This window comes from Rhinolophus sinicus, chromosome X (assembly GCF_036562045.2).
Source record: "Rhinolophus sinicus isolate RSC01 chromosome X, ASM3656204v1, whole genome shotgun sequence".
NCBI lineage: Eukaryota > Metazoa > Chordata > Mammalia > Chiroptera > Rhinolophidae > Rhinolophus > Rhinolophus sinicus.
Window position 1 is genome coordinate 11,159,550 of NC_133768.1, and position 25,220 is coordinate 11,184,769.

At 42.0% G+C, this 25,220-nt stretch overlaps 1 protein-coding gene across 3 annotated transcripts in view; it reads left to right on the forward strand.

Moving 5' to 3' along the window:
• Positions 1 to 25,220, forward strand: part of GLRA2 (glycine receptor alpha 2) — a 191,444-nt gene that overhangs the window by 155,315 nt on the left and 10,909 nt on the right. For all 3 annotated transcript variants that reach the window (XM_019746238.2, XM_019746239.2, XM_074323744.1), the window contains one exon: positions 1,751 to 1,900. In XM_019746238.2, coding sequence (XP_019601797.1) covers positions 1,751 to 1,900 — 150 coding nt within the window. The remainder of the gene's footprint in view (positions 1 to 1,750; positions 1,901 to 25,220) is intronic.

Consider the following 25,220-nt stretch of genomic DNA (forward strand, 5'->3'; position numbering starts at 1 on the left):
GGAATATATTAAGCTTGTGGGTGACTTTTATTTTCCTTGTTGATTTTTCTGTCTTTTCCAAAATTTCTCCATTAACAAAATCATACCCTTATGTAGCCAAATAATTGCGAACATTTACATAGCACTTATTCTGTGCCAGCCACTATTCTAAGTGCTTTGCCTATATTAAGTGATTTTATCCACATAATTCTATAAGACAGGTACTAATACTGTCCGGTATACAGATAAGGAAGGGGGCAGAGAGAGGTTAAACAACTTGGCAAAGTTATAGAGACCAACAGGAACAGAGCAGTGTTTCTAACTGAGGCATCTTGCTCTGGAGTCTGCTTTTACATCCTCTGTGCTGCGACTAAGTCAACAGCCTACTTTCTTATCATTTATTCCCATAATCCCAGTCTAAAAACTGATCTAACAAATAATCATGGATACAGTCAAATATTTGGAGGGAAGAATGCTCATAGCTCCCAAATTATTGTAGCAAAAACTAAAACTAAAAATCACCTAAATGTCTTATAATATAGACTGACTGATCATGGTATGGACCCTTATGCAAGCATTGGAAATTATGATTTAGAAGAAAGGTAAATGACACAGGAAATGCTCACTATAAAGGTGAAAGGGAAATGCAAGATACAAACTGTGTATCCGGAAAGTAAATCCACTAGTCAGACTGGGTCCCCATTCCAATCTTAGCTCTGCCACTTACTAGCTTTGTGACCTTGGGTAATAACCCCTCTGTATTCCAGTTTCCTCCTCAGAAAATGGGGGTAATACAGTTTGTGTGATGGTTAGAAAATTGGTACACCTAAAGTGCTTAAAATACTGGTTGGCAAGCACTCAGTGTCAGCTATCAAAAATTAGGAAACCCTATTTAAAAATTAGGACTAGATAGTACACATCCAGCTGGCAGTTTGATAAGCATCCTTTGTAGTCTGGGGTCCAATAGATTATAACTTTATCTAGTTATTTTCCCCCTTATCTTAAAAAAGAAATAATTGGAAGTTGAGTGAGATGAGGGTCACTTTCCGTCCCAAATAAAAAGTATTTGCTTTCAGAATCTGCTTTATCAAATTGTAAGTTGTACTAAATACTCAAGCAACCATTGAAGGGTTATACAAATTTGCTTCTTAACTATTAGGTCGGTGCAAAAGTAATTGTGGTTTAAAAAGTTAAAAATAATTACAAAAACTGCAATTACTTTTGCACCAACCTAATAGCTACCTTCCAAGGCAAGAGCACTGATGTTTTATTTTGGTTCAATATTCTTGAATTGTGAGAGTTTAAAACCATTTATGAAATGTGTTTTCATGCCAGTTAGGGTCAACAAATCAGTGAAAATGACAGATTGGTATTTGAAGGGCCCAAGACCCTACCTAGTTTATTTCTCATCCAAGTTTTAGAATTAACTTAATTATATTCATTTTTAAATGTTAAGAAAAAATAAAAGGAAATGAGCAGTTTCGAGAATCATGTCCACTCTATTTTACCTTGAAGTTTTGTTTTTCTTTTTTTTCATCGAGGAAATTCTTGCAATCATCTTTGGAGCTATTCTCAGGGATGAGGCTATATTAGCAAGCGGGCTACACTGAGAGAGATGGAACAAGGGCCCAGGGTGGTGGGGGCGGGGAGGGCAGGGCTGTACCTCTCACTGCTCTGCCCAGAATCTACAAATCAGCTTATTCCGCTGCTCACAACATTAGCAACCTAGTCTCCCCACAAGTTTCATGACGCCTCTCTCTCCGTCCCTCAGGTCTCCTATGTCAAAGCGATTGACATCTGGATGGCGGTGTGCCTCCTGTTTGTGTTTGCCGCTTTACTGGAATATGCAGCAGTGAATTTTGTCTCCAGGCAGCACAAGGAGTTCCTGCGGCTGCGGAGAAGACAGAAGAGGCAGAACAAGGTACAGCTGCCCCTCAGGGCGCATAGTCAGGTAGAGCGTGAGGTAGTGAAGCAGGCAATGGGATTCAGGAAACAGAGGAGCACAGAATGGGCAAGAAGCTAAGCTTAAGCGTGGTGCTCATCTGTCCTACTCTACTGAATTACTGCTCAGGTCAGTCGTTTAAAATTGGGGCAGAGTTGTCACACTTGGCAAATAAAAATACAGGGTACACAGTTAAACTTGAATTTCAGATAAACAAGAAACAATATTTAGTACATGTATGTCCCAAATATGGCATGGGACATTCTGATATTAATAAATTAGTCGTTGTTTATCTGAAATTCAAAGTTAACTGGGAGCCCTGTGTTTTATCTGGCAACTCGAATTGAAGACATACTCAATCTGAGAAAATTACTTTAAAATGCTGTTGTGTTCAACATTGATAATTTGTATGTGTGTGTGTGTGACTGTATATACATAACTGCTTTAACTTGTTCACCAATTGCTCTGGTTTTATGTAAATAAGGTTCCTTCCCATGTTGATTGCAACTTGATAAATCCAAGCAGATGGGCTTCATCCTCTTGACTTAACTTTAATGCAGAAACCCAAACTTCACACTCTCCAGAGGTCTGAGGTAGGAAATACATGGCTCCAAATCTCCAGTTCAGTGGTTCCCAAGCTTGCCTGCACATTAGAAGAGCCTGTGGAACTTTCAAAAGTCCCAAATCGGGGCCACACCCCACACCAGTTAAATCCCAGTCTCAGGATGGAGCAAGGAGTCGGTATTTCTGAAGCTCCCCAGGTAATTCCAGTGCACAGACACATTTGGAAAGCACTGCTCTGGTAACGAAGCCAATTTCACAGAGGACACCAGAAGCCTTGCTCTTGTTTTCAGTTTCAGATGCTGGGAGAGAAACACGGCCTTTGATATAGAGAATGCTAGTGCCTGTAACAATATCATTACAATACTGAAGTTGAAATGTTATACACAGGAGATGAGAGATTGTTTTCAAAATCTCCCTCCCCCCAAATTGATAAATGAAACCTGCTGGTAAAGCCATAGTTATATGCTATCCTATCAGATGTTTCATTGTGAAGCATAATGCTTGCAGATACCTAGGTGTACAGCTGAACATTTGCTGTGATTTAGATGTCGCTTAGGCTGACGACTGTGTACGTGTATAAGCTCACCGAGTTCTCACTATATCTACAATGTTCCTGCTCATACTCTGGGCTGGTATGCTGCTACCTGGCATCTTTCTCTTCCCTACCTCTCAGGAACATTTTGTCCTGCCACAGCCTGAGGAAACGGAAACGGAAACGGAAGCGGAAACGGAAGCACATAGACACACTCCTTGTTGTACAGTGTTGAACACGCAGCCTTTCTCAATTTTCTCCTCCCTGTTGGTGATAACCATTTCTTCAACCTTGTCCACAGGAGTCTAGCACAAAGTGGCACAAGTTTCAGGTCACTGTGCCACCCAGGAAATCTTACTAGAATGTGAGGGTACTTCGGCACATAAATTATGTTCCCAGAATTCCCTGGATCAGCATAATAGGTGGCCACCGACTGCACGCTCTCCTAGACCAGAGATGGAAAATGAGTTTCATTTTGCTTCTCAATTCTGAATAATTGGGACGCTGTGGGGAGGATCCTTCGGCTGTATCTGTATCTAATCTTACCATAAGAATCACCTGGAGTGCTTGTTAAAAGTACAGATTCTTGTGTTCCACCCCAAAACCTTATGAATCAGAGTCTCCAGGGAGATCATTGTGAATTACTGTAGTACTTTTCACAAGAGTCCCGGTGAGTCTTATTATGATAAGGAGAGCTGGGGAAAATCTAGGCAGTATTAGAGCAGGTGGTAACGAATGAGAAAGACAAAGTAGTAAAACATGAGGTTGGAGGAAAAGCTAATTTCAGGTTCGTATAGATTTGGCAGACCAGTGGAAACAGATTTTATTCTGATTAAAATCCACTGGTTAGTTTCAACATAGCAAATATCGGGCTATGGAGTGGATAGTCCGTGGGGTCAGGTAGCAGCAGCAGATCAGTTAGGAAGCTATGATAGAAATATAGGTGAGACATATTGGTGGCGTAGACTATGGTATTGGTCATGGGAACAGAGCGAAGAGGTCAGATTCAAGATTCAATCCTTCATTCCACAAATACTTGCTTCCTACTATGTGCTAGCCACTGTCTGCATCCTTAGAATATATTCAACAGGACAGACAAAACGCAATCCCTTGATGAAATTTATATCCCAGTGGTTTATCCTTTGGAGGTACAACTGACAGGCTATGCTGATGCATTTGATGTGGGAAGGCGAGGAAAAGAGGAATATGGCTTAGATGTTTGCATTAAACAACTGGGTCGGCAGTGTACCTTTTTAAGATGGGGACTACTGTGACAGAAGCAGATTTGAGGTAGTACTCAAAAGTCATATTTTGATGCTCTTAAATTGAGATGCCTAGGAGACGTGCCAGTAGAGTGGGCAAGTAATTAGATATATGTGGCATCTCTAGAGAGTCTCCCTTTGATGTCCACCACTGGCAGCCACGTCAGGTGTCCTCCTTGCTCCTCATTGGGATGCCTCAACTGTATCTTGCTTTCCTCCTTCCTCAAACCCAGCTCCTTTGGAGCCTCTGAAGTTCAAGTTATCCAACTTCATCACTGATTTCCCTTATCACTGCTGGTATCTACCGGCCTCCAGCCACACTCCTTACTAGTTAATGACTTTAGCGCCTACGTCACGATCAACCCAATTCTCTTCTTAATGTCACCTTTCCTGAAGGGTCTTCAATATCCATATGGATAACCTATCCCATCGTTGGCCTCCAAATTCCTGGACTGCCTTGCTGTCCATTTTTCCTCTCTTCAACCTTACCCATATATTTACATGATTGTACTCACTGCTTTGTTGTCTTAAAAAAATATTTGAGACATCCAAGCCTACATGTTTTTTATGGAGACGTTCTTCAGTTTGACCGTACATCTCAAAATGGCTGTACAAAATACGAAATTTAATTAGCAAAGAGTTGAGGGGAGGTGGGGAGCAAAACAAATCATGCTTGACCTTTGCAATCAAGGTTGTTATTTTCATTGATGATTGAATTTTGAAAAAAAGGAGTGCGAGACATTTCCAATTATTTGTCCCTTAGGATACGGCATCTTTCTCTCTAAGGCAGTGTTTTTCAAGTTTTCTGAGTCTGAACCATGATAAAAAAAAAAATAGTAACAAGAACTGACACTGCTCGAGTGCTTATTATATACCAGGAACTCTTCTGGGCACTTCTCATACAGTAATTGATTTAATCCCCACAACACCTGTGTGAGTAGTCTGATCACACAGCCTTACTTACCACAGAAGTCCTGGGCTTGCCTATTTTCCTGATGCCCTGTGTGATTTAGCATTTGTCCTGGATTATTCATTTTAAACACTTATGAATACTTGCATTAAAATAAACTGAGGTGGGTTTGGTTGACCTCCACCTTGTACACTCGGTGTCTGTCGTGACATGATCTTCTGGGGTGGGGGTATGCATGTGCAGTGCGCAAGTTCTCACTTTAACATGTGGTGAAAATAACCCTCATCACTATCCCTGACCTCTTCTCTTGACCCTTTCCAGAAGCAATGTCATAACTAACACTCTCTTTCCAAGATAGCTTGAAGGAAGCTTGCTGATCAAATGAAGTGTACTCAGACACAAGAGGCTGGGGACAAATGATTCTTTGTCTTGGTCTCTGTCGTTGGTGGGATTCTGCCGTCCTGCTGGCCACTTTGGTATCAGCTTTGGTCCATGACATGGCATGCAAAATCCATGAAGCCATCAGGCCACCACTTGTGGGGTCAGTGAAAAACATGGAAAATCATAGGTTCGGTGAACATGAAACAAACAAAATAGAGGCTAAGCAGTCTGTCTTGCTGTGGAACTCTCAATGTTCATGATTGAATCGGTTTGTGATTTTTCGCATGATATAAATCTGTAACTGTTTTGTTGTTTGATAGTTTTTTTTTTTTACTTTGTAATAATTAACATTATAAAGCTATACCAGTCTGTGAATGCCACTTTCCACTATCAAAATTGTCCTTGTTTGGATAAATTAAGTAGTCATCCTGCCAGTAACAAAGGCAGTATTCTGATCTCCATCTTACAAATAAAGAAACTAAAGCAAAGAGAGGTTAAATACCCAAAGCCACACATGTAGGCAGTCTGGCTCTAGCATCCGTGACCTTAACTGCTGCTGTTGAGTTCACATTTTACATCTTACATTCTCTCTCTCATTCTCATTCTCTCTCTCTCTCTCTCTCTCTCTCTCTCTCTCTCTCTCTCTCTCTCTCTCGGGCGGGCGCACACACAAAACACCTCTAATACACTAATATTTTCTATAATACCTTCTATTCCACATAAGTATAGAATCAGATCATTTCCTGAGATTACACTTACTTGCATGGGAAGAATGCCTGGTGTTTACTGAACAATCAAGTTATGAAATGGGGTCACTTTCAAGGAAGGATCCGGCAATTTGCGGCTAGGTTATTTGCTTTGATTATCTTTTCTATATCTCAAAAAGCAGCCACTGTCAATATGATCAAAGCAGAGTTTCCCAGACACAATCAAGCCCAGCTCTTCACTGACAGAACTTGCAAATCACTGTGCTTGGGCCAACCCCAGTCTATTAGAAGGTGATGCCCCAGGTCTATGCAATAAAATCCTACTTTTATGTTATCTCCTTAGCTCCAGTAAGAAGTTTTCACACTATGTGATGGTTATAACAACTTCCCCCAAGAACTTGAAAGCCTCACATGCATTTCTCTCTCCCTTTCCTTTTATATCTGGCCACACCACATCTGACTTCTGGCATTGTGCCTGATTACAGATGTTTCCAGTTGCCCACATGGCCCTTCTTTATTTTCAGAGACAAAACAGAAACTGTGGCTTCTTGAGAACATGGTTATGGCTTTTAGACTATCTGATAATAAGCCACCTTTTAAAGGGAATAATGTTACTATACCGTTTAGACTTCAACCTCCCCAAGAAGAAAATAAGGGCCTCTTAACCTGATTAGAAAACAGTAAGAATGGGAGGCCCTGATCAAAATGTCTCAGATGATGGTAACTTGGGAAAGGAACAATTCAGTGCTCATTTTTGTGCATGTGTGATCTTTCTCTCTGCCCCCTCCTTTGTCTAGCCTTTAAGTCTTAGCTAAATTGCTAATTCCCCAAAAGATAATTTCCTGATCCTACACAGGGCTGAAATAATCCCACACTTTCAAGCACCCCTAGTACCTAATTTGTTCCTTTCCGTAATGTGTCACTTCTGCCCACTCATTGTACATGTCTTACAGAAGAATACAATCTTGAAACGGTACTGGGAGATATTATTTAGACACTTTAGCGATATCTGAGTTGTGCTTTCAACCAATCATCTACCCATTGGCGTACTGGAAGGAAATAAACCTATAAGGACAATGAGCTACTTGATTTTCGTCCAGGCTTTAGCCTCAAACCCCCATGCAATGGCCTGGAGGGGAGCAACTTAGAAGAAGCCCTTGTCCCTCCACTCAGTAGGTCCGGAAGCCCTGCACTATCTATTTTCTCCCCGACATTCCAAGGGGACACCAGGCCCCACTGGTGAAGGGCAGAAGACAAAACCCAGAGCAAATGGTCACCTGGGAGTGGTTTATTTAAACCACGGGGTCCTGGAATGTCTCCAGTTAGACCTGCACTTCTCTTCTTTGGGGGTAAAAATCTCCTCCTCTCTTCCTGGAAACATCCCCTCAAACATTTCAGGATGGTGAGCTGGGAGGTCTTCTCAAGTTTTCTGAATCGATAGAACTAGTCCTTCCTACGATATGGCTTATAGCCCCTCAGCACACTGATCAATCACCCTTTCCCTAGTTTGCTAGTGAGCATTTTGAAATGAGTCACAAAATATGAAAGAACATGATCAACATGTAACACAGAAGAGCAGTATTATCCTCCCTCTTCATCTGCACTTTTTAATAGAGCATTCAATTACAGTTGTGCTTTTAAGTAGTCATATTCCACCATTGGCTCATTTGACCTTGCTAATGCTTGTACATTTCCCAAGTCTTTTTTTTTCCTATTACTAATACGAATAGCTCTCAAGTTCTCTCCTCTTGATTATGTGCTTGGGTGTTTTTTTCTAACCTAAATAAAGGACTTTATATGTATTCCTGTAAATTGTCACCTCATTGGATTTGGCCCAATTTCTAGATTGTATTAATCTTTCTGATACTGATAGAAAATTGGCTACCACTTCCAGCTTTGTAACGTTGATAAATAGGTGCCAATGCCCTTCAGCCAAAGGCCACCAGGAACAAGCCTGTCACTGGGCTTACTACTCTTTGCAGTGAGCGAGAATGCACACCATCGGGAGCCGTGGAGAGCGGGGTCTCCGTGAACTGGGAGATTTGAGAGAAAAGTCTAAGGAAGCAGGGCTTTGCTCTAGATTGGATGCTGTCAGAATGCGGGGAAAGTCTACGACTGGGTATCTCAGTAAATCTTATCTTCAGGAGGGCAGACAGATAAAGTGAGGATAAAACTACAAATGGTAAAGAAGCAGCAGTCACTCATCTTAACCGAGAAAAGGAGGTTTAGTATTTTGTGGGTGGCACAGTAACCTTGTTTGTGCCTTGTGTAGACAAAATTATGAAGTAGCCTTGCTGTTTCTCACTTTAGCATGGTCTCAGATGGCTTGAGCTTTCGGAGTTGCGTTTTTCACCTCCTAAAACTATGGGCTAAGCTACAAACATTCAAATGGAGTCCCTGTAATTTACCAGTTCTGTGACCTTGGCGGATTACTTAAAACAAAAACAAAAACAAAAACCCTCCCTGTGCCTTAGTTTCCTCATCTGTAAAATGGACACTTCATAGGATAGTGGTGAGAATAAAATGAGCCCCATGAGTAAAGAAAGCTCATAAAATAGGCCCTGGCACATGGTAAGTTCTGTTTAGTGACTGCTCATTTTAGTATCCACTTTCTCCACACAAAGGTATGTAGCAGACTCTGGGTCATAAAGCTTTTGCTCAATTTGTCAGGGAACATGTTCTGCAAATTAAAATCAAATTATCTTAGAATGGCTACAATAGGCTACCTACAGACCCCTTCTATTTCACTCTTCTTCTTTCTTCCACAAAGGGAAATTAGATTGCACAGCAAGATGTGACCCATGTACAACTATTTTTATAATCATAGGGTTGAAATGAGTTCCTACATTTACTCTACTGTGTCTAAACAAGAGAAGTGGAACAAATTAGGGACAAGCTGAATTCTTCCATTTTACCTCCCACTGATTCTGCTTGTGGCTAATCTACATCTTAAGTACAAGGGCACTTTTCCCAAAGGTAGAGAACCCATTAAGACCCTTCCAACACAATTAAAATGTAAACTGACTTTGAAAGAAGGCTGTTGAAATGCAGATGCCACTACAGCTAAGCCTAATCAACCAAACAAACCTAAGCAAATGAGGAACCCATTGAACTATAATCAAAGGAGGATCAACCTTTGAGAATCTTGCTTAAGGTCTCTCACCTTTTTGTCTTCCTTGCCAAAGGCTTAGAGCAATGGTTCTCAGCCTGGGCCATTTGGCCCCCTCCAAGGCACGCGTGGCAAGATATTCAGAGGGTGGCGGAAAAAAATGTATACACATTTTAAGAAAGGAAAAAACTGTATTAATTGTAATACTCAATATATACCGATAACAAAAGATGAATACGATTATAAGAAGTGCTCAAAGTGGTTCCCATCAGCGTCCAGACACTTCTGATTACGGCGAACTCCTGCTTGAGTATGGATAACCTCTCTTAACATGTGTATACACTTTTTGGCACCCCCAGTATGTGGTTGTCACATCTAAGGGAGGGGTGCTACTGGCATCTAGTGAGTAGTGGCCCGGGATGCTGACAAACATTCTACAATGTACAAGACAGCCCCCACAACAAATAATTATCCAGCCCTTCATGTGGAAAGTGGCTTACATGGAGAAAACCCTGGTTTAGAACACTGTTAGGCAACATTTCTCAATATGAAACTGTCTTAATTATTTTGTTTCTTGTATGCAAATTGTGTCCCTTGCAAAACAGCTGCCCACTAAGCCAAGAGAGTGCTTTCAGTTCTGCTAACTTTAGTCAGAGCCAATTCCCGCATAATTCATATATAGGTGGGGCCCATTGGGTGATGGCCAGTTGCCTTTCCCTTACATTAGAAAAAGGCAAATTCTATCCAGCAACCTATCTTTGAAAATTTGATTTATTTTTTTAAATGCACACTCAATTGAGTATGAAGGAAAACTGAATCTGATTGGCTTCATTCATTAAAACATAACCATGTGTATCCACACTACATGCCCTACGTAGCTAAGATCTATAATGCTATCTATGCATAGCTTCACGCATGAAGGCAGGGTCCACATCTGGGAAATATTAAGTTCAGACTCTGAATTAATACGTAGATTCTGGGAGATAAAGATGCTTGTATGTGGGTAGGAAAAGATTAAGTTCTTTATCACGCCTATTTAGGGAATGTACAGTGGTGCGAAGAGTCATAATGAAAGCTTATTTTTAGGATTAGCACCTAAACATGTGTGGTTTGATAGGCACACACAATGTTTAGTGTTATAGAAAGAGGGAAGGCAGTAAGACAGTGTTAAACAAACAGAACAACGATTTCATCCATTCTAGAAAGAATCCAGTGGGAACTTTTCTATTGGATTTGTTACTAAAACTGGCAGAATGCATGTAAGAATCCGGGCTGGGTAGACGAGCAATAAGCACAGGAACTGAGAGTAACCAATAACAAATGCACTCGTCCAGCTGCAGACTGGCACCTTGTATGGACCACATCTTGATCTTTGTAGTGTCGATCAAGGACTTCTCAAACTCGGATGCACATGAGAATCACCTGGAGGCCCAGGTAAAACGCAGATTCCTGGGCCCCAGCCCGAGAGTCCGACTCAACAGCTCAGAGCCCGGGAGCTGACTTTTCCAAGTAGGTGCCAGGTGGCGTTGACGCTGCTAGTTCAGAGAAGCACACTGAGTAGCCAGCGTCCCCAGGACTCCGGATATGACTCAGTGGTAAAGGTGCTCTAATTCGTCAGACCTTTGCAACTAATGTATCCACAGTCCTGTCCAGGACGTTAACCCCGGTCACTGCACCCTGCAAAACTAGCCATTGAGAGCTTAACAAACAGAAAGAAAGACACTTTATAAAGACATTTGTAGACTGGAAATCCCTCCAGATCTCCTTTTTCTTTGTGCTTGGCAAGGAAAGCCCTTAATCTTAGCTTTTCTCTCTCTCTTTTGAGAAGAACACAGCGAAACAGTGTGTGCTTTCTGTTGTCATTTGGCATTTTTTCATGTTCTGCCACATTGTTTGCACAAGGTGTTTAAAGAGGATTTCATAGATCATTAATTAAGGTAACAACTGCTTCCTTAGCAAGCTGCATGTTGAAGAGGTTGTAACTGCTTCCCCGGGGAGGAGGAAGCATGTTTGGTTTTTGTCTTAAATGTTGAGAGGTGTAGATGAGGCTTAAACAGACCTATGTGGATTAGGGATTTGGACATAACTATGGAAGCCAGCAAGAATAAATAACTGTCATGGTATTTTGTAATTCTCCTCTGCCGCCAGGGTAGAGAGCTGGTGCCTGTGATGGATACAGAGGCCTGAAATGTTTTTAAGGTGCTTTCTCCCAAGTTTGTTCCCTTTTGCTAGGTATGATGACAGGCTGTTGTTTTAGGGCTTGCAATATGGAATTGTCTTTTGCAAGATGCAGAGTGATTTGCAGAAGCAGCCCTGCCAATGAAATCCCTTTTTAGTGTCTCTCCAATTCTTCCTTTCATCTCAGGTTATTTCCCATTATCTCTATTTTCTTCACTACCTTCCTTCCTCCTAGATCATACTTTTCTGTCTGATTGTCTTCTTTTTATAATCTTCTCTTTCCCTTACCCTCAATGTCATGTTTTCAGACCATCTCATTTTATTCATTCAGTCATTCATATACTCAGTGTACATGCATTGCACACCTACTACAAGCCATCCACAAAGGCCAATAGACTCGACCCTTGGGATGCACTCAGTCCAGGGAGAGACGGGCTAATAAGCAGATACATTTTCTATGTACATATGACATGCGTGATAGAGGCCGTAGGGGTGTTATGGGAACACACCCGAGGGACGCTGTTGTAAACACTGTTGCTGCCCCACCCATATCCCCGTGGCACTCACTGTTTCCATATACAATGATGGTTTCCTACTAAGAGCTCCCCTCTGCCTTGGTGTAGGGAGAAGGAGGGCGTCTTACTCAGGCCCCAGAAGCATATTCAAGTTTTACAGGGCAAGCTGGAAATGCTGAGGACTTACTCCAGGCACAGCCCTCCACCAATAATAGTTGGGGGCTGGGAATACATACTGCAGCTTCCCTGTCCCTCTGAGGCATGTTCTGTACTGGCTCCCAGTTATTCCCAGTGGGACTGAGCCCAAGTCGCCCACATTGTAACCTGCTTACCAATGCACCTTGATTGACGTTGTTTCTTCCCCTCCCTCATTTTCTCACTCCTCTAGTGGTGCCTCCAGAGATCACCTTCCAGATAAACTATTTGCACTCAAATCCTTGTCTTGGAACTTTCTAGAAAAAGCCAACTAAGACAAACACCAGGCCAACACCTCGCTCCCTCAGAGTTGAATAACAAGACAGGAGAGCTAGGCAAAGAAAGGCTCACACCATGCTAAGAGGTCTGGACTTTCTTCTCAAGGCAACGGGGAAACAACAAAGGGTTTTTAGATAGGGGGGTGGTATGGTCAAATGTGCATTATGGAAAAAAGAAATCAATCCAGTCGGGCACTGTGGAGAATGCTTCAAACAGAGCAGGACAGGAGGCAGAAGAAGAAGATTCTTATGGTAATAGAAACCAGGAAGAAAGCTCGTAGTGTCTAAAGATGCAGAATTTGAATAGGCTCAAAGCTAAGAAGCTGCCATGGCTTTTAGAAACTCAGAGGATGGTGGCAACCTCAACAGCAGCAGGGTCAGTGGAGAGATGGAGGCAGACACAAGATTTCAGGGAGTGCAGTTGTGAAGGGAGCAGTGAGGAAGTGAGGACATTGAGTATAGCCAACCTTTCCAAGTAAAAGAGAGAAGTGATGGAAGAGGTATACGTAGACCATGAGTTTGTTCACTGTGTGTTTCTAATGAGAGACTTGAGGAGCCTTTCAATGTTGATGAGAAAGTTGCTGATGGAGAGAATCCTTTTCCTTCCAGGAGTCTCCTGGGAAGGGGAGAGAGCGTGCTTGGGCGGAGCCACTAGCCCGACCCTACATCAGTGAGCCTTTAGATTTCTATAATGATCCAACTTAGCTCAAGTTCTAGTTTCGTACAGAGACAATTTTTGCTATATAAAAATTTTAAAGGGAATTCAACGTTAAAATGATAAGGAAAACTTGTATCAGCTAGTCTCCTTTTATTAACTAGTTTCCTTTTAGTGCTGTTTGTGGGGGCTTTTTTGTTTGTGTTGGGGGGGTTTGCTAGGATGGAGAGACTCGCAGACAAATGATTTCAACACATAATGTTGTGGGTTACATGAGAGGGTTAGGTGCAGGCTCTGGGGAAGAGCCAAGGATGGCGCATCTCCTCCACTTAGCAGCACTAGAGAACCGACCATCCAGCTGGGTCTTGACACAGGAGTAGGAATTTAACAGATGAGAAAGGGGTGAGGAGGACGGTTAGGCCGAGGGAACACTTATGCAAAGGCTCAGAGGCGAGAAACAACACGGTGCTTTCAGGGCATCATAGAGCTGGGTCTGGCAAGGGGCTGGGGACATGGGGCCTGAGAGGAAGGAAGACCAATTGCTCATGAAGTGGTAGCCACCAAAAGGTTTTCAAGTTGCTATAATCAGAATGGAACTGTAGCAATATCACTCCGTATAGAAAGGGTTGGGGTGCAATGAGGCAAGATCAGGAAAATACTGCTTCAGCATTGCTATTTAAACACTTTTAATTATATAATTAGTCTACACTTACCTGAAAACCCCTTCCAAAGGGCATAAATCATTATGAATACACACTAGGTCATCTTTTGGTAATGTTGCTGCAATTACCTTTCCAAATCTGGGATACATACTATGACCTTAGCAAAGCTTGTCAAACAAATGTAAATATAAAAATGGTTTTGTGATTTGAATGATTTGCAGTAACAAATGCTTCTTATCATTGCTAGAACATCAGCACAAACTTTATATGTAACAAGACGAATTTATTACCTACAGTTTGAAAGTCAGAAATCTAATAGGGGCCTCTGGGCAACAATCAAGGCGTCGGCAAGGTTACGTTGCTTCTGGAGGCTTGGGGAATGTGGGGACTGATCAAGGAAAAAGGTAGGCCCACCAGAGGCAGTAGCACACGACAAGCTGCATGGGATGGGCTCAGGCAGGGCTGTGTGAGGGGAAAGCACGGGACGGTCCAGAGGCTGACAGCAAACAGCTACCACCCAGCAGGGAAGAGGGCATCAGAGAGGGGACTTACCCGTCTAGGTGACATGGTTCAGCAGCACGCGGGGACTGTCACAGTGTTCCAAAGGGCAGCAGCAGCAGCGGCTTGGGGGTCTTATAACCACAATGCTCTATCTTATGACTGGCTAGCAAATGCTGGGCAGAGCGTCATAAGGTATGCAAAGCAGGCAGGCTCGAGACGGCGAAAAATCTGCTTCTTGGGTCCATTTTAAAAATTATTCAATGTGTAAAATTTGAGTTTGACTCCAGCAGGCTTTTGAGCTAACAGAGCTCAGCCTGGAGTGAAGAAATAAACAACCTGGGGGCCAATACACAGAGGGGACGTCCCCTTTGTCTCATTTCTGCAGCAAGGTTCTAGGGGAGAATCTGATGTCTTGCCTTTTCCAACTTCCAGAGGCCACGCACATTTCTGGACTCACAGCCTGTTTTCTCCCTCTTTAAAGCCAGCAATGCTGCCTCTCTCTGACCCTTCTTCCATAGTCGAGTCTCCCTCTGACCACAGTTGAGAAAGGTTCTCTCTCCCTTTAAGAGCCCTGTGATTAAACTGGCCTCACATGTGTTATCCAGGGCCCTCTCTCCATCTCTAGTTCCTTCACTTAATCACACGTTGAAACTTCCTTTGCCCTATAAGTAACATACTCACAGGTTCCAGGGATTAGGATACAGACATCATTGGTACCCATTATTCTGACTACCACACACAGCAGTGGTTTCCTGCAGGCCACTCTAGCATGTTCCATGCATACTCAAGGCAGGCCAGAAGCGCCAGGAGGTGAATGCCCTAGGAGTCACCTTCAATCAACGAAAGCTGGGGGGTTGGTGGCCTAATACCAAGCTCTCTCCGCCATTAGTATGTCAAATCTGAGTCTCTCAGGGGTTCGAGCCCCATCCGCCAGCGACAGTGGGAATCTGCTGGTGACGCACACACGCTTTCCGGACTTCCTTCCTTTCCCTCTCCGCACTTCCGATACTGTCTCCCCTGCAAACTCCTTGCGCACGCAATGCCTCCTGGGCCAGCGGCCCGATGACGATCACTGTCTCATTTAACCCCACCCCCTGCCTCCTCCCCAAATACCAAGCAGAGCCGGGAGTACCCTTCGTGCCCAAAGTGTGGAAAAAGAGGGCTAAGGATCTAGAAGGAGCAGCGAGTGCCACCCCTAAAGGCACAATAGTGGTTTCTCCAAATTACAGATAAACAATTGTATTTCCCCTATTGCAACTTCCAGCAGACATTGCTAAAATATTTTTGTGCTACTGAGTTTTCCAAACAACTTGATGGGTTTCATAATGCAATTCTATTAGTTTACATCTCTGGAATCAAGCCTGTGCCTTCAGCTCTATTACTATCTTAGAAAGGCTATGATGGCAGATATCTTAAACTTTCTCCTTTTACTGTTCAGCTCTTAATTGCTGTAGAATTCTTCATAGTGACACAAGCTGTAGTTATTTCAACACAACTGGACTGATAAAAAGATCCGACTGAATAAGAGAGAAGTCTGGTGCTTCCCTGACATTACATTAAAGAGATGTGGGTTTGCCTAATCACAGTATTAATTTGTCTTCCATCAATATTATTCTTGTTTGTAACAAGCTCATTTGGGGACAAAAGATTTTACTGAAGCTGGAGTTATTTCCCACCTAATTGATGAATTATCATCAGAAGCAAGTATAACCATTCAGAAAATAAATGATCCTTGCTCTATCAGACGTGGGTATAGTTTTCACTCTAAGCTGTGGAATTCATTTGTTCAACAAATATTTTATAGAACGCTTGCTTTGTACAGAGTTCTGTTTTAGATAAGGAAGAGTGAGGATATGGAAACTGCTTAAAAACCTGTTTTCATGCAACTTTAGATCAATAAGAGAAAAAAATTAAGTGCAAAATTTTTCTAATATGGGGTACAGAATGTTAACCATACTAGTTATAGTTGGAGCCGTGGCGATTCCTAGGGAGGGAAAGTACCTCCAGCTGACGAGGAGCTCTTCTCAAGGAGAAAGTGGCATTTGTAAACCTCATTTCATCGTGGAATGTTAACTGTAAATTATTCTGACCTCTTCTTGTCATTGTGAATAAATAAAATACAATTAAATAATTCAGTAGGTAACGAAAACTCCACTCTTTAAGGTGGCACTCAATGCTCACCAGAGAATGGTCTCCTCCTGCCTTGCTCATTTGCACGGGATGAATCTGGAGAGCTTCCCACACTGACACCCGACACCTGAGACCCCAGACATTCAAGATGAAAGTGCGAGTCAGTGATATGGAAACCTCCTTTGATGTAAGGCAGTCGTGCTCAAGCAGGGGCTATTTCTCCTCTGCCCCGGGGACATTTGGCAGTGTCTGGAGGCATTCTTGGTCCTCACAACGTGGGAGGGTGGAGGACTATACTGTACGCACAGATGACCGAGCCTTTTCAGAGAAAAAGTTTTAAAAGCTTAGGTTCATAATCACAACCTGCTTACAAACAAAGATCACTACCGTGAGGAGTAATTAACGAGAGCTAGGACAACCGAGAAGACGACATAGCCAGAAAATCCTTTTAATTACAAATTTCCTCTTTAGATAGTTTGCTTTTTACTCTATACAAGCTTTTGGATTTACACCAGAAAGTCAAAAGGGGATCGAAAGTCTGGTTCTTTGCACTGGTAACAGAGGTATGAATTTTGTTGGGCATATCATTTCATTGCTTTTCAAGAAGTTGACATGGGTGTAAGCCTTAGTAGACTAAGTTACTAAATGTTCCCATTTCATTTCAGTCTGTCTGCTGTTGGATTTATTCAAGAGCAACAAAAGTCACACCAGAAATGAACCCTCATATTTTCTAGAGACCAGGTAACCCACTAGAGCAAAGTTCTCAATCCTGGCTACAGGATACAGTCACCTGGGAACTTTTTACGATCCCGTGCCCAGACCCCACCCTAGCCCAATTAAGTCAGAATACCTTTGGGGATAGAAAAATATCAAGGCATCTTGATTTTTTAGGGCTTCCCAGGCGATTCCAATGTGCAGCCACGTTTGAGAACCACTGCTCTGGGTCCTCGCTTCCTGAAGTGTCACCCGGAGCTTGTGAGAAATACTCTCAGGCCCCACCCCAGGCAGGAGTCAGAATGTGCCTTATAACGGGATCCCCAGGGGACGCACAAGCACACTGACGCTTGAGAAGTGCTGTGCTAGAACGTATTGCAAATAGCCCATTAAAAAAAATGTACACAATATGCATAGTCTGAAACAAGGCACGTTATCAACATATGCAAAAATGCCCCAAAGCTCTAAATAAAATTCGTTTCCATTTGATGAGCAATGTTAAGTTTATCACTATGGCTGCTTATGCTTTCATTAGTAAATTTTAAAAAGTGTTTACATAGTTTTAATTATGAAAGATTTCAATCGTATAGAATAACTTAATCCTATGTTGCTTGTCGTTGTGTGTTTTTTTAAAAAGCTTTTTATTTATTTTAAGTGTGCTTTTCCAGGACCCATCAGCTCCAAGTCAAGTAGTTGTTTCAATCTAGTTGTGGAGGGTGCAGTTCACAGTGGCCCATGTGGGGATCGAACCGGCGATCTTGTTGTTAAGAGCACCGCGCTCTAACCAACTGAGCTAACCAGCTACCCGTGTTGTTTTTCTTAAGAAGAGTAGCACTAGCTATTCAGTGGCCTAGGATTATCACTGTGGCATTGGGAGCCACATGGGAAGCCCACACACCACCTTTTCCTGTAACAGAGAAGGTGCCCTCTCGGCTGTGTTCACACATACAAGGGGGAGACACTCGGAAATGCCATCCACTAGAATCCATGCCAGGGTGAGGAGTTTCACCTTAGTTAACAGGACTGAACTGTGCACGCATGTATTGCAGTAAAACAATAATTCTAACTAGTCTCACGGCTTTATTCTGAAAAGCACAAAATGCTTCCAATTAAGGTGGTTTGTCAGCAAGATCTCCACAGGGAGTTTATGAGGTTTGCTAAATGTCATACAGCCAGTTCCTGGCTGCCAGACCTTAGATGCCTTAATTCATCATAGAATCATCGAATGCTCTTTCACACTTCCTGTGATGGAAAAAAAAAAAAAAAAACATATAAAAATCCCTGTCATAAAGCCAGGTTTCTTCATCCCAGCCAAGTAACCCGTCACCATGTTTCATTACAGCACCTTTTTCTGGAATAATTCTGCCATGTGAATTCCTGTCCTCTTAAAATATATATACCTTTTCTCTTCAAATCATATGAATAAAGAGACGGGAGGGAAGTGAGGCGTAATGAAATGAGCTTCAGCCAGGAGTCCAGCTGGCTGAATTCAAATCCTGGCTGGTACTATACTTTCTGGCTAATTTGGAGCCATGGTCTAACTGCTCTGGGTCTTAGTTTCTTCATCTGTAAAAGGGTCTAAATAAAGCCCTTTCTCGTGGGATTACTATTAGGAATAAGATAGATTTTGCATGTGAAAAATGGTGCCTTGCACACAGCCAACACGTATCGAATATTTCTTTTCTCTTCCCTTCACCTGTTTTTTAAAAACCCTCAGGAAAATCTCAGAAGTTTTCTAAACAGCAGAGGCTATTATTCATCTTTCAATCTGAAGAGCCTGTCACGTTGTCTGGTACATACTAGGTACTTGAGAAATGTTTGCTGAATGAATTCCTGCTTTCTACTCAGGGCTCATAGCACAGTGGTCCGAAAGTTTAAACCAGCCAGTGTGAAGTCATCAGAAGTCATGCCATTTCTTATATGGGACACTTTAAATAGATAGCAATGTCTTTTTCAGAATCCAGCCCAGTGGCATCTAACTTCTAGCCCGATGCACAAATCTGTGGGAAAAGGAAAGGACAGCTACCTGGAATAGTATAACTCAGCTCTTTATGTAAACTTACCTTCTCGTGCTCACGTTAAATGTCTTCTGACTCTAGAATGATCCTATGTATTGTTTTGATTAATTTAATTGCCCACTGTTTCAGTGCACAAGAGACTTACAACTGTACTGTTAAAATCCAACCTAATAAACGCAGGCATTTAGGAGAGAATAGAAAAAAGGTGTGGCTACTGCTAAACCGAGGTGACGGAAACCAGGAGGAAAGAGCTTCCGGAGGGAGTTATAATTTGAGCTAAGGATGCAGGACGTCTAGGGCCTAGCACCATGCCTGGCACATAGCAGGCCCTTTCCCAGACTCCCTGTGAAATCCTAGTACCTTCTCAAGCATGACGGTGACAGCTGCGATGAACTGAAACAGAACATCTGACTCTTCCTCAGGCCGCTCCTGTGTGTTTGGAAGCCTCTTTGAGATTTCCCCAGGACTAGCACATGCCTAGCACATGGTCAATAGGCAGTAAATACTTGATGAATGAAATCAATGAAGACCATTAAACACAGTGCCTTTCAAACTGTGGGGTGTGACTGACTTGTGGCTCATGAAGTCAGTTTAGTGGCTCGCCACCAGCTTTTTTGAAAAATTAGAAAAAATATTAGAAAATATCAGAGTGCATCCTGCTTTGGAACAGTAAATACCACTTTGCGAAACTTTTGTTTCTGTTAGGCATATTCATATGTGAGGGAGTGTGTGTGACCTGGTTGGTGATGGAAAATATATTTTCTACTTTGAGTCATGGCAAAAAAAAAAAAAGTGCTTTCAGGGTGTATCAGGCCAGGCAAACAAGTTCACCTGAGCTTCTATGGCTTAAGCTTCTCAGATACCCTTAAAAGTGACAGGTCCAGTAGCAGGGGTCCCTATTTGGCTGCTAAGACGGGGAGACGAGGTGTACTTGCACTAACTATTAGGCCTCACTAAGGCTCACTGAGCCCCTCTCCCTTGCCTTATCAGTCCACACCCCACCTGTGATGGCCGTGACCCTGTGTGCTGAGCCTGCAGTGTAGAAGCTCTGCCATCTTCAACTGGGCATGACATCTGCCTTGTTTACAAGGAGGCATACACGGGGGCGGGGGGTTGGGGGCAGAAAGAGACACTTACCCAGGACTTGTCTGTTTTCTATGAAAACATATCTTCTTATAACCACCTAAGGTTTCCTCTTTGCCCCTGATTATAACTATTGCATCAACATCTTTGAAAAGGAAATGAAGGCAGACTCCCCAATATGTGCCAAGTACTGTGCTCGTACCTTCATGCACCTTCTAAACTAGAAACTCAATTGGTCAACAATTAGATCAACAGGTACTGTACCGTGTTTTTGAATTGCGCCCCGTCTCTCTGTCTTCTGTGTTTACTCAATCAATCTTCCCTCTGGGCCTACAGACAGGTTTCTGTCTGAAACCGTAAATCTGGTAACCACAGTAGTGAGAGAAGAGGAAATCTTGGACATGCACTGCAGACATTTACAAAACAAGCTCATTTTATCCATTATTTTCTATTTTCCTTTCATTTTGTTTGCAAAAGTTGTTTACAAGAAGCTATAGTTGAAGTGCTAGTGAACAACGGTTGCAGGGGAAGTAGGAGAGAGCTAGGACATAGAGGATCTGCAAAACTAAATAATAAACCAGAATAATGAAGCATAGACTCTTTCTGGTTCACTTCGCTGCTTTGAATGTCCTTGGGAGAAGCAATAGGAAAGTACCTCCTGATGGCTTACAGTGCTCATCTGCTTTAGTAACTGCTAATTTTAAAACAGCACTAACAGTGCATATTCATCAGAGAAGAACCTAACTTACCAGGAGCATTCAAATCCAGAAGGAAATAAGATTGGCCAGAGCAGGCGGGTTTACAGTTTTTCACCTGTAGAAAACATGCTTGTTCTGCAGCTGTGGAAAGAGATGAAGTGATAGTCCTCAGACATCTCTTTCCTCAGGATATTCCTCACTGCCCCTCCTAATGCTTCTCCAGGTCACACCTGAGCGATTTCATCATGACATTAACCTGTCTCTTCAAAGTTGATAGGAAGGGATCAAGGACAAGACCAAATATAGATCCAATCCCATTGATTGAATTCTCAGTTCTTGAGTTTATTGAAACAAACAGCTCACCAAACTTTGACAGCCAACAGCGTTGACTCCTCTCTCTCTGAGTTCCTTTCAGCAGAAATTGAGCAGTGGGAGGGAAAGAAAGAGACAGCTATTTGGAAGGTTGACATTATTACTTGGGGCCTCTAGGCTATCAAAACTGGATGTAATAAACACAGGCCTCCACGAACATGGTGTGTTGACCTGTAAAACTACATCCATTCACTGCCTAATTCTTTACATAATGTGAGGTTACGCTTTTAGGGTTTTTGTTATTCTATATTATATATTTTATGTATTCTATATTAGAATTCTCTTCAGAATGATAACAACAGCAAGAGACTTGCTGCTTAAATGAAACTCATAGAAATGGTGAAATTAAATATTTTGCAACCCAAAGATAATTGAAAGAGAAAACACATCTGAACAAAGCTGTTGCTGTGGGTTGATTATTATTAGAGCAAGGTTTCTCAGAATGGGATCAGAAGGACTAGAAACTTCCAGGAGGTCAAGGAGGGTCATGGCAGGGCACAGCTTGTTGACTACATCTTTCCTGACTTGGGTCAGCATCGTCAATGTGCTTTGCCCTCTGGACTTCTTACCTTAGCAATGTGCATGTACAATCAGAGACTTCCACAATTATAAGGGACATAAAATGGTCGCCTATTCCCCTAACCCACACATTACATCCATACCCAACACCTCCAACAGACGATGAAACACTTGACTATCTCTAGTAATCAGAACTTCATTACCTTCCAAGGTGTTGTGCGCCATGTTCAGTCAGAGTTGTTAAAAGTTCTTCCTCATGTGGAGTTGAATTCTGTCTCCCCCTAATGTCAACCAATTGTTTCTGATTAGCAAGCTTGGAGCCACTGGTAGAAATGCTCTTCACTCCTTTGAAAAGACCTGCCATATGAGCCAAGCTCCTGTGTTTTCAGGCCAGTCTCTCTCATTCCTTCTACGGTTCCTCCTGGGGTGTGCTTTCAGGAACATTCACCACCCTGGAAGGCGTCCCTTGCCCCTCACCCTGTCCTAGGCTGTCCTGAGGGTATCTCCTACCCCTTTTCCTATCCAATGATCCAAGGACAACAGTCCATAAACTGGGATACCAACGAGAGTCTCTCTTTCAAGAATTTCAAGGAAGAGTTTCTGTTACTCTAATTAGATGATAATAAGGACTTGAGTTGAAAAGGTTCCCATAGGGTTGGCCCAGTTGAAACATGCATAAGTACAGGACGCTGAAAGGAGGAAAGCAGAACTGGGAGAGAATAACAGCCCTGAGAGACTGACAAGAATCTCATTTTCTGACTTGCTCATTGCAGTTGCTGAGCTGGGGAGCCCTGCTTACACCATCGTCAATACTGTCATCATTGCTAACATTTATTGAGTACCTACTATATACCAGGCACGGTTATAAGCCCTTAATGTGCATTATCTCACTGAATCCTTTCAAAAACCCTGTAAGGAAGGGATCATTTTTTCCATTTTTACTGCAGAAGACATTGAGGCATGCAGAGGTTTCAGTGACTTACGCGGATCCCACACTGGTTAGTGGCAAAGCCAATATTTGAAACTAGGAGTTGTGGACCCAGAACTCAGGTTTCTTACCTGTACAGAGCACTGCTTCCCTATCCTGGGAGACACATAAGATTTTCTTCCAATAATTTTTATAGTAATTTCTTTTTTAAAATATTTTTTTTATTTTTCAATTACAGTTGACATACAATATTATATTAGTTTCAGGTGTACAACATAGTGATTACACATGTATACAACTTATAAAGTGATCCCCCCAATAAATCTAGTACCCCTCTGACACCATACATGGTTATTACAGTATTATTTATATAGTCATTTGGGTTTTTTTTGTTTTTTTTTCTTTCTGTTTTTTTTTTTTTTTTTTTAAATTAAATTTATTGGGGTGACAATTGTTAGTAAAATTACATAGATTTCAGGTGTACAATTCTGTATTACATCATCTATAAATCCCATTGTGTGTTCATCACCCAGAGTCAGTTCTTCCATCACCATATATTCGATCCCCCTTACCCTCACCTCCCCCCCCACCCCCCTTACCCTCTGGCAACCACTAAATGACATTTGGGTTTTTTTGTTTGTTTTTTTCAGACAGATGTATCAGAATTGTTTAATTGTTGTAAAACACAGACAAAAGTACACTTACTAATTTCCTCTTTCATATGCAGGGAAAATAGCATTTGAAATTAAAATTGCTTTGTGAATTGCTGAAAATACTCCAGAAAAAAACAATATCAAATTTAGTTTTAAATTATTTATGGAAGGTGTTAATCGAAAGCAGTGAAGTACTCATCTATCAACGGGAATTAGTCATTTGTTAAATACGTTTATTTAAGCTACCGTGAGTAGGTTTCTGTTCTATAACAAATCCTCCCAGATTAAGAATACAGGAAGATGAAAAGATACTGACTCCTGGCCAAAGGGCATGGGTAAGTGCCTCTGAGCTGCTCTGTAGCTGCACTAGAAAGAGGGCTCGGTTAACAAAACGAAGCTGCCTTTCCATGGGTCGCTTTTCTGTAACATACCGTGTTTGCCTGAAAATAAGACCTGGCCAGACAATCAGCTTTAACGCATCTTTTGGAGCAAAAATTAATATAAGACTCGGACTTATTTTACTATAATATAAGACAGGGTCTTTAATATAATATAATATAATATAATATAATATAATATAATATAATATAATATAATATAATATAATATAATATAATATAATATAATACCGGGTTTTATATTAATTTTTGCTCCAAAAGACGCATTAGAGCTGATTGTCTGGCTAGGTTATTTTCGGGGAAACACGGTATAGATTGAAGTGTGCACATATATCTATAGATTGAAGAACAATAGTGGTCTGGGGAATTTGGCAGTCGTGATTCTCCACGTCAGAAAGCAAACCAATGCTTGCGGTGACTTGTTGCTGCTGCTGTCATTATTATTGCTTTCAGTTTGGCTGCGGGCTCATCCCCGAATCACCTGCCCCCGCCAGTGTGTGCTGTGTCCACAGTCTCAACAGTCACTTTGCACCCTGAACAGATGGCAAACGATGTTAATAATCGAACAGCTCATATTCCAGATGGAGGATGTTCGCCTTCATGCTTCTTAGAATGTACTGTGTCTTCTGAGCATTCTAGCTAGACTAAAATTAACAAAGTCTACTAGAAAAAATTTGTATATACAAGGTATTGCTTCCCTCTTGAGGAATCGAAATATCACAACCACATAATCGATTTTTGAACTACTCTCTCAGACTGACATTAAGTGAAAACATTTGTGCTGTATAGAGATTTGAGCCAGAACTCAGACAGTTATTTTAAATAATTACTTCCAGTCCATTAAAAATATGGTGTGGTGCAAAGTACAGTGAAGTACATATTTCACTTTAGAAAATTAGAAGGACTTGTCTTTTACTGAGTGAGGGGAGAGCCATTGGAGAGTTCTGAGCTGACCAAGATCTGACTTGACACACTTTAAGACAGGGGTGTCCAAACTGCAGCCCGCAATCCATTGTTAATTGGCCTGCAGCAAATTCCAAAAATATATTTAGTTTACTTAAATAAACCAGGTGAGGCAATATGTACTTCACCTCGAGTGAGTGGCCCAGCTGTTTGTGTATTTTACCGCATATGGCCCTTGATGAAAAACGTTGAAAAAAGTTTGGACACCCCTGCTTTAAGAGGATCCCTCCAGCAGCTGTGTTGAGAGCAGACCTTACTGTTGGGAAGGACGGTCTAGAAGCCAGGGGAGCAGGTAGAAGAATACCATAATTCTGGTGGGAATGATTCGATGAGCCACCACTGGGTGGCTCAGACCAGCATGTAGTGTTGGGGGT